Source organism: Biomphalaria glabrata, chromosome 10 (assembly GCF_947242115.1).
Source record: "Biomphalaria glabrata chromosome 10, xgBioGlab47.1, whole genome shotgun sequence".
Classification (NCBI taxonomy): Eukaryota; Metazoa; Mollusca; class Gastropoda; family Planorbidae; genus Biomphalaria; species Biomphalaria glabrata.
In genome coordinates this window covers 14,354,816-14,365,214 of record NC_074720.1, presented here as the reverse complement: position 1 = coordinate 14,365,214, position 10,399 = coordinate 14,354,816, and the positions used below count along the sequence as shown (strand labels likewise).

The window sequence follows — 10,399 nt, the reverse complement described above, 5'->3', positions numbered from 1 at the left end:
AAGAGGAAAGAATGCACTGAGCATTTATTCTTACCAATGGGTGCCTGCACTACCTCCTTTTGTTGTTACACTGAGAAACCTTAACTTTAAATACAATCAAATTGCTAGAGAGAAACTTTTTTTTTTTACTTCATGCATCTGTCTTTAAGAAATTTGGTTTAGGAGTCAGATTTCATCATCTTAAACAAACTAAGCCTAGAGAGCAATAAATAGTTCGCCTTTAAAAAGCGAAAAAAAAAAAATGAACAGTTAAAAACAGATTACCTTGTCTAGGTACCAGCCAGCTTTATATCCAGAGTTATCATGACCTATCCTTATTCTCTCAATGTTACCCAGTTGTGGACATGTCAGGATAAACTTATCTTCCCTTAAAAAAAAACAAAGCCAAGCAATTAGATTCTAAATCTTGACTTGCTATGTGTTGATGAAAAATAACCCACATCTTTTATTGTCTTATCTTGTGTAAGTAAAGTAGAATTAATATAATATGCAAGAGGTATCCAAACTAGTATGATTTAAGCTTATATTACCCTTTATAGACATTTAATGAAAATCCTGATATCTGGTTCAAACACCAGAGTATTTGAGTTCAATAAAAAAAAAACAATAATAATTTTGATATAAAGAAAGATTTGACATAAATATAATATTATATAGGAAACCAAAATGGATTATTAAGATTGAATATTAAATTTTGATTAGTCAGTAATGCATTTGGGGTAAATAGAATTTAAAATTCTTAAGAGATTTTCACAGTTAAAAGAGCTATGTAGTTATTAGTTGTTTTAATATTGAACATTTCTCTGCTTCAATGTATGGTGTTAAATATATTTCTCCTGGGGCTTCAATCCACAACTTTAAACACAAGCAACAGAAATAGGCCATTCCTGGTCTTGGCTGTATTAAAACAAAAAAAGGAACCAGCCTGAGAACAAGAAATTAAACTAATGCATCATTCTGTCTCAGACAAAATGTAAACATGGGAGAAGGGAAGAGGTGTGTTGGCTTATACTGAGTGGCTGTAGCCTGAACCTCATGGCTTTACCTTTGTGCACAGTGTTTACAAGATTGATAAACATTTATCATAGTCTGATTCATAAGTAAATAAATAATACATTTTGTTCTATTGCATGTCCTCTCCTCATGGTCTCCTTGATGTATTTCATTTTCTCCACATATGATAACAATAGTACAAACAAAAATCTAGTGAATATAGAGAGTGTTTGTAAATTAATATTCTTAATGTGTTGCTATGGCATTGGATATGAGACATGATGATGTTTATCTTATAAATTAGAGGTGTTTCTTTAAAAGAGAATATTATTGTGACCAACGCATTTGTTAACTAGAGACAAAAACTCTACTAGGCATTTGTTTTTCTGGCTGATTTAGGTAACTAATTCCATGCTCAAGGGAAGAAGGAAAACTAAAAAGAAGTTTACTGGCATATGGAAAAATAAGTAATATAAAAGAAAGTTAGATTTTTAAAAACCAATGCTTCCTAATGGCTTTTTATATAGAGCAATTACTTCCCTTTTAATAAGTAATGAATGAGAAATGAATTTCCCTCCCCCTATTGGAAAAAATCCTGGTTAAGCCCATATATAAATCTACTCAGTTATAAAATATCTAGTTTGGTGATATAGATACAGACTTGGAAACATTAAAAGACAGTAATCTAGACTAGAATACTGGATCTAGTTAGAGATATAGTATTGATGATGTGTATTAATAAAAAAAATAAGTATAATTCACATATGTCAGAGGTTCTCAACCTGTGGGTCGCAACCCCCTAGGGGGTTGATTGACAATTTGCCAGGGGTCGCCTAAGACCATCGAAAATATGGATTGATTTTTTCTATTCTTCTATTGCTGTGTGTGTATGTGTGTGGGGGGGGGGTCGCGTTAAGAGTCAGGGATTGTAAAAAGGGTCGCCGAGCTTAAAAGGTTGAGAACCGCTGACATATGTGTATGGTCACAAATTAATTTGAGCAGCCCAGCTATTAATTTGTACATCAGAGGGCAAAATGTTCTTGAACATCTATTAATCTCTTTATTTATTAATCTCTGTATACTTAATACTTGTGTGAATTCCCACTGATCTGTCATCATCATCATTATCATCATCATCATCTGTCCCTTCACTTTCGTAGTAAGGGTGCTTAACAGTTAGCATAACCAATTCCCCCCACTTTTCCCAGTCTACAGCTGTTCTTAGCAAGATATCAAGAGTGAGAGACGGTCCATTCTTTTAAGTTATCCAGCCAGCTTTTCTTTGGATGACCCTTTTCTTCTTGCTCCCTCCACTGCACCTTGAAGAATGACTTTTGATAGCGAGTCATGTCTTACAATAGGACTAAACCAGCTCAGTTTTTGTCTCTTCACATTACTGAAGAGTTCTTCTTTTTACCAGCCACAGTGTTGACTTGTAAAAGTACACACTCTTTTGTCTTCTTTTCCTGGTACCCGATACCCAGCATTTTTATGTAGCATTTACTCTCAAAAGCTTGGATTCTTCTTTCAGCTTCAGCGTTCAGTGTCCAATTTTCACAAACATATAGGAGTACAGAGACTATTAGTGAAGAATACAGTTTTAATTTTACTGGGCAGCTGATTTTACCCTTCCAGATTTCCCACAATTTGGTCATGGCAGCTGATGCCAAGCTTAAACGGGTTTTTATCTCTTTTATTTATCCCCCATTTATTGTTATGTTTGACCCTAAGTATTTATAGGATGTGTATTTAAAAAAAAAGACCTAAGCCAAATTTTATTTTAAGCTGATTATATTTTGAAATATTATAACTGTCAAGACAGTTCCTGTGAGGTCAATCAGCTAGTAATTGTTTTCCCAAAGATATAAGTAAACTGTCAAATTTCTAGGGAAATCATTAGAGCAGTTTTTGAGATCCTTGTCCATCCATAAAGAGTTTGCAAGCTAATAAGTTACAAAAAGTGTGCCTTCTTCTTTGTGTGTTTCTCAGTATTTCATTATGCTGTGTTTTTGTCTAAGTTGTGGTTCAGTGTTTTATGTTTTACTGCTGTGTTATGTTAATTCTTTTTTCCTTACCTCACTACAAATTAAATGGCCAATTATTTGTAATAGCTCTTGAAGGATACAATACTTTAAACTTAATTCTATTATGAAATAGTCTCCGAAAGACACCTCCCAAACAATTTAGTGCATCCTCCACCTTACTCACACACACTTCTAACCCTAAAACTTGCTTCGCTCCATTTTTCGCAACAGCCTGAGATGAAGAATCTTTCAAAAAAAGGGGAAACAACTTCGCTTATATAGTGGTTTTTTTTAGAACCTTATTCCTTGTGCAGACATTTTTCTTTTATACTTCTTTGACTCATCAGTTCTAGTAATGCTTAACAGTAGAATACTTTTGTTTTGCCTTCTCTGAGGGAATGTCTTTAGTAATTACATAAACATTGTATGGAAAGTTATAGATTTTGTGTACTGTAGGTAGGAAAATTGTTTATGTGGGGGCTTTTTATTTCATACTTATAAACATGGCCGCTTCTAGTTATTTTTAACAAGTGAAAGAAGCACACTTACGATTTTCTTTCAAAGAGGTTAGTCCCACTTTTGGTCAATCTCTTCTCTACAGACTCCCCCAGGTCACCAAACATGGTGATGGAAACATTGGCATCTGTTCCAGCTCCAGGCTTATCTCCAGTGAAGACTGTCACTTGGTACTTAATGGCTGATAGACACATAAATAAGAAATTCAAATGTTGATTTTAAAAAATATTTTTAAGTTCTAATATTTGTGAAAGAAAAACATTTATTGCTTCACTGCAATAATGATTGCTTAATCCAAACTTATTTTCCCTTGTTAGTTGAACTTTCACATCTTAAAGTACAAGAAAAGTTTCTTTTATCTGTGACATGAATTTTTTTGTTATTGTAAGCTGTCATCTGTGATTGCTATGGCTGATCTCATTTTAGAGCATTGCCTCTTGTGACTATGAATCCCAGATCTGAAGCTAATCTTCATCTCAACCTGTGGTCCCTTCTCGGGCATAAGCCACCAAAAAGCTTCCTCAAGACATGCCACGTCCATCCCATCTGTTAAGCATTTGCATCCAAATCTCAGCGCTAAATATTTCTCAGTCATCCCCTCTTTCTTTTTCTTTGAGGTTCTGAGTGAGGGCTTGTCTTGTAATGATTGATGCAGCCTTGGGAAGGGTGTGACCTATCCATCGATAGTGTATCTGAAGAATATCTTTTTCAATTGGCTGCTGCTTTGTTCATTGCCACACTTACTCATAGATTCTCTTGTCTGGCAATCAGACCATAAGGATCTTCCTGATGCAGGTGTTAAGGAATGCTTGTATTTTTACAATGCTTATATCAACTCTGTCTATCTGTCAATCTGTCTGGTAAAAAGTTTGAGCATAAGTTTGCACAATTACTTGTTGAAACTAACAAAACTTGAATCAATTAAAACAATAAATGAATTAGTTAATAATTTATTATTAATTAATTATTTTGCTTGATATCAAAATAAGGGGAATAACTACTACTTAATGAGAGATGTGGATTTATCCCCCTTATAGCATTTTGTCATGTTTTTTCTCCCACTTCCCATTGTCAGATCAAGTTGATTTTTCATAATTATTTATAATCAACTGCAATATACGAATCAATAAAAAAAAACAACCTATTAAATAATCAATTAGTAGAAATTAATTTTGTTTCATATAGCAGAATGGGCGCTAAGCCCTGCCATCTTGAAATTAAAAGCAGTTATTCATGTTTCTTTCCCTTAAATAAGCTTTGATTTTAAAAGAGTATTCTTTTTTTCTTGTTTTCATGGTGGCTTTCCAGGTCTCTGCTCCCTAAAGTAGTATCAACTTCACAATGGTGTGCCTTATCTTGGAGGTGGTGCTTATTTATCTGGATCCTGAGATGTGTATTGCTGATGGAAGGCAGCTGCTGGATACTTAGCAACATATGTCTCAGACAAACATGAAAATTTGCATGATGAATGTTACATCTGATCTCATCCTTGCCTCACTGGATGTAGCTTCCACTGCCACCACTAATATATATATATATATATATATGATCTAGATAAAAGTACTTTTAAAAAAAGACCTACGTTTTCTAATAGCTAAAGGATCAATGCTGCCAATTAGGTCTCTGCATATTTCTCTGTCACCTTCATCTTTAGCTAGCCACTGAGCACATGGGAAAAAGTATTTCCACTGAGGGTTCATTAAATCTGTGATCACCACCTGTAAAATCATTTACAGAATCAAAAGCATTAAATAACAAATGTGACCTTTCGATATTTGTGTGCTATTATTAAAGAAGCATAAAATAATATAATAATAATATAGTGTTGCACATAATTTATATTTTTTTTAAAATGTATTTAAATGAATCATTTTAAGTATTTATTTGTAATTGAATTGAAGATAGACAGTTACATACAAGCTAAAAACAGATTGAAATTCCTTAAAAGAAAAATTTTATTTACATTTCATTGGAATATATGAAACAAAAAAAGATTTTCTTTAAAAAAAAAATCATTTCTAATGCTAAAGATAGTAAAAAATGTAGATTAAAATAGATACTATTTTTTTCTGTGTCCAAAGCATTTACTTCAATAAGGGTCTAAACCAATATTAGTTATCTTAAGTTTTTCTCTGTCAATTCAATGAAATAATGATATAGTTTTAAAAATATTTACTCTTTCAAGATACCAGCCCGGAGCAAATCCTGTGTTGTCATGTTCTATTCTTAGCTTCTTCATGGGGCCCACACAGTTGGACTTGAAGCGGAATGTGTCAGTGGCACCCTGCTGGAACAGGTTCTTGCTGTTATTCTTCAGGAGAGTTTTTTCTGTCTTGCCAGTCTTACCAAACAAGGTCACAAACACATTAGCATCAGTACCAGCCCCGGGCTTGTCTCCAGTCACTGTGACCACCTCATATTCTGAAACATTAACATTGGTACAATGAACTAGGCAATTCCAATTTGAATTCTATTAGAATTTAACAAGAAGTACTAGAAATAATGGAGGTGCTGTGTTTAGTGGTAAAGTGCTTAGCTTCCAAACCAGGGTCCCGGGTTCGAATTCAGGTGAAGACTGAGATTTTTTTGGGGGGGGGGGGGGGGGGGATCTTTGGGTGCCTCTGAGTCAGCTCTCATGGGTACCTGACACTAGTTGGGGAAAAGTAAAGGTGGTTGGTCATGTATTGGCCATATGACACCCTCGTTAACCCTAAGCCACAGAAACAGATGATTTTTACATCATCTTCCCAATAGATTGCAAGGTCTTTTTTTACTTGATGACGGTTTACACAAACAGAATAGAAATGGCAGCAACAAATCTAAAGTGCAAAGCCATTACCTGTTTTTGTACTTGTCACAGGAAAGAGTTCCCTTTTGACCTGACCATCATTATGGTATAATGACAGCCACTGGTTACAGAAAAATATGTAGGACTTCTTTGTTTTAGTATTCTTCACTTCTATTTCTTGCAAATACCAAGCTTCCTCTTCTTTCAAGGCTGAAGTCTGGAACAAATTAATGCTTAAATACTTAGTAAAAAAAAAAAGTCTAAGAAACAATAGGGTCAAGAAAATTATTTTACAAAATCAAGCCCATTACAGAGTTATGTGAGCTACATGGGCCTCAAATGTTCAATATGTTCACTTCACTATCTGCCCAACACTTCTTGTTTTCAGCTCTGCATTCTCTTTTACTTCCAGGAAGTGTGTACTGCAAACACCAGGAAAAAGCATTTCTGTAGCCCAAAATGTGGAAAACAAGTGTGGCGCCAGGTTTTAGAAACAGCGTATTGCACTTCCCCAGACCTCCTAGCTAGTTTGGAAGGAAGAGCAGGGATTTGGATAAATCTTTTTTCTTCTATGGATGGGAGGACATAAAAAGTAAAAGTTGAGAAACACTGATGTTGGCTACAAATAATTGTTACAGCTAACAGTATTGACAAATAGAGTAAGTAGGACAAGACTTTCGATACTATTCCTAACAACAAGTCACTAAACTATGAAAGCTATATACGAAATATTCTTTACCTCTATGACTAGTGACTTTATGTCTCCTATGTTAGGTCCCCACACCTTGAAGATGTGAGTTGTTCCTTTGGCAAATCGAAATCTCACTTTTTTACCAGATTTGACAGAACCAGATTTTTTTGTCAGACGAGTCCTTGGTATTTTTCCCCTCAAGCCTTTCAAACTGAGATAGACCTGCAAATTATAATTGTGATCTTTTTAAGTTTTATTTAAACAAGCCATAATTTAATTCCCTTAATGCAGAACAAAGTAAACATTTTTTCCTAAGCGTATAAGTATGTTTGAAAACATAGCATAACAAAATTTTGCTTTCATTAGCAACTATACAAAGAATTTGAAAATGCAAAATAAATTTTAGAAAATTATTATGTAAATTAAAGAAACTTAAATGGCAGATATAACCATGGAGATAAGACACTTCAGAAAGTTGCCAATAAAGAGTAACTTTAAAAATTCATTCATCCTTCATTTGTAGGACATTATTTTGTCTGAAGATGGTGCATATTCTGGAAGACTTGTTAGAGCAAATATCTCAGTGTGACCTTCATGGTATGGAAGAGACAGCACAATTTAGAATTAATGAAATTAATCTTGTCTATGGCTTTGTTAAGTTCTTTTAACCTGAGCTCTCCAAGCAACTCATTTGTGGTGAATAGTTCTTGAACAGTGGCCAAAGTTCAGGGACAGAACTAATTGTTACTGTATAGAACCCAAAATAGTGCTTAACCCATCTATCCAATTTTGATTTTGTATTCATGTATTGATCAAGCTTGGTGTCATGAAAATCTTATGGACGAATGGTATGGGCAGTAGACTAGAAACATATACAATGTTGGGCTTCTAGATACCAAGACAAAAGGTGAACCTAATCAGTTAACCTAATAATCACTCCAAACTACCATACCTTTGCATCTGTGCCAGCATTTTTGACATCTCCTGTGGTTACTGCCACTTTGTACATCACATCCTCATCTTTGCCAAGTTTCCTGCGTTTTGGTAGCAAGCCTGAACTTCTTGAGCTGCTAGGTCGACTAAAAAGTTTCTGTATTGATTCAAATTAGAAACAAAAAGTTTTAATACATTGAACAAATGTGTTTCTGTAGTCAAGTGTTTAAAATGTATAGTTTATTTTTATTTCATTGCATTTATATCAGAGCAGGTAATTATACATGTATTCTTTTAGCTATACAGCCAAAAAATAATAATTTTTGTCTTTTTCATATTTACTAAAAAAAAAATATTTTTATTTACATTATAAGTCATTTGATTAGTTAAAGATAGCTAATTGCAGCTAATGGTTATATAGACTGATCTATTCACAGCTGCAATATTTTTATCTGTAATGAAAATGATGTATAATTATAATTTATTTGAAAGAGAATTTTAAAATGAATAATGAGATGTTCTAACCTGTCGTCGAAGTTCTTCAAGCTGCAAGGTGCCAAACCTTCTTTCAAAATATTCTACAAGGTGAGGATCGTTAAGAGGGTCATAGGAAGGTAAGGTGACACTTTTACCATTATCAACACGAGGGTAGCCTAATGCAGAATCTAAAAAAGCTGCTAATTTTCGAGCTAAAAAAAGGGAAAAAAAATATGCTTTATCTAAAATTATGTAAAAGGTAAGAAACAAGCAAAAAATTTTTGAAAATTTTTTTTTATATGAAAATTTAGTAAGAAATGAACAAAAAATATTAATAAGTAGTGCTACCAAAGATTTATACAAAAAAATGACCTAGCAGTTTTTAGACATAAATGTCAGAGATGACAAGGCCATTTGGTATATGGATTAGGGGCCTCTGAAAGAGACAGTTGGAGAGTTCTCACAATCGAGACCCAAAGGAAAATCCTTATTGAAGACAGGTGCAGAAGACAGAAAGAAATATTAAATAGTGTCGAGGGACAACAGCTTTGTCTGCATTAGGTGCAGAAAAATATCCGGGTTGTTATTGGGTTTGCATATTCATGTGAAACACTGCACTAATTCATAATCTTCGGAATCATTTTTTTGGCCATTTTTAGTTCAGATAGTAGCTTAGCCTCCATATTCATTAAAACTACCAATGATACTAATTTTCAGTGTGCTATCTTAGAAAACCCCTTGAAGTAACTGTGCAATTTCATACTGTTTATACCCAGAAAATGTCTTCAAGCTATTTTATCTCCCTTAACATAAATCTATATTTGGTGTGAGCATCATGTCATTTGTGTCTAAGAGTGTCATTTTCATGTGCTGTTATAAATAAGATAATTTGTGAGACTTTGATATACATTCTGTAAGCTAAAAGTGTTTTACTTGTTTGTTTGTTTTTTTTGTTGATAGGACTCATTAAATTCCTACAGAAGCCACTGTACTATACAAAAGTTCCTGAAAAATCACTATCTTAAAAAAAAAACACTCTTTCTACATTCTTACCTGCAAAGGGAGCATGAGAACTGATGTCTGAGTCAACAGGACGATGACCGGTGAGAGAAACATTATGATATTGTGTAGGATATTTTGGCTCCTGAAAAGCTGACCCATGCCAAGGCACTGCATAGCTTCTGTTATTTTGTGGGGCTAGAGTTACAAAAGGAAATGTACAATCATGATTCCAACAAAATAACAAATATATTTAGTTTACTATATGAAATGCAAAAACATAGCATGAAATAGTATGTAATAGACAATTATTAGAATTCTTTGAAAAAGCAATTAAAAACAACACAAATAATATATAAACATGCTACAACATTGCTTCTAACAAACAAACATGCAACAACATTGCTTAACAGATTAAACTAGTTTGCAATTAAAGTCTATTAACCTGAAAAAAACAACAAGATAACTTATCTTATAAATTTACTGGGTATAAGACAAGTAGGGATATTTTAATTTTGGTCTACTTATGAGGCAGATAAATATGGAATAGAAAGTTTTAATGCATAGAAGTTTTGAAATAAAGGCCAATCAAGCACTGCATCAATATTGATACTCCAACGAGTAAAAAAAAAAAACTACATTGAAAAGAAAATGAATTTCCAATATAACTAAGTTTAATCACTTTCTTAAAATCAATTTTTTTACCTAAGCAATTCATACTAGTGATTACTGCAAATTCAACATATTAATTATACACTTTCTTACCTGAGAAAGGTCGTGGCTTTTTTCTAACAGGATTACCAACTCCATACGGTGGATGTGGTTGGAAGCGCAACTGACTGGAAAGAGGCGCTACAGGCATTATCATACATCTCTTGACTGCTTCACTATTGTTATTAGGCTGCTGCATTGTTCAATGAGAAAATCTCCCCTTCAACTGTGAAATAGAAGCATTATTTTGTCTGAATAATAGTTTAA

General features: G+C 33.6%; 1 protein-coding gene across 4 annotated transcripts in view; it reads right to left on the bottom strand.

Annotated features, from left to right (window-relative positions):
• The window catches only part of LOC106054371 (lipoxygenase homology domain-containing protein 1-like), a 96,696-nt gene that overhangs the window by 81,148 nt on the left and 5,149 nt on the right, over positions 1-10,399 (bottom strand). For all 4 annotated transcript variants that reach the window (XM_056045280.1, XM_056045279.1, XM_056045282.1 and 1 more), the window contains exons 2-11: positions 10,187-10,358; positions 9,476-9,619; positions 8,471-8,634; positions 7,965-8,102; positions 7,061-7,234; positions 6,373-6,538; positions 5,710-5,954; positions 5,116-5,251; positions 3,567-3,714; positions 265-367 (exon numbers count right to left, since the gene is read on the bottom strand). In XM_056045280.1, coding sequence (XP_055901255.1) covers positions 265-367; positions 3,567-3,714; positions 5,116-5,251; positions 5,710-5,954; positions 6,373-6,538; positions 7,061-7,234; positions 7,965-8,102; positions 8,471-8,634; positions 9,476-9,619; positions 10,187-10,331 — 1,563 coding nt within the window. In that variant the 5' untranslated portion in view covers positions 10,332-10,358. The remainder of the gene's footprint in view (positions 1-264; positions 368-3,566; positions 3,715-5,115; positions 5,252-5,709; positions 5,955-6,372; positions 6,539-7,060; positions 7,235-7,964; positions 8,103-8,470; positions 8,635-9,475; positions 9,620-10,186; positions 10,359-10,399) is intronic.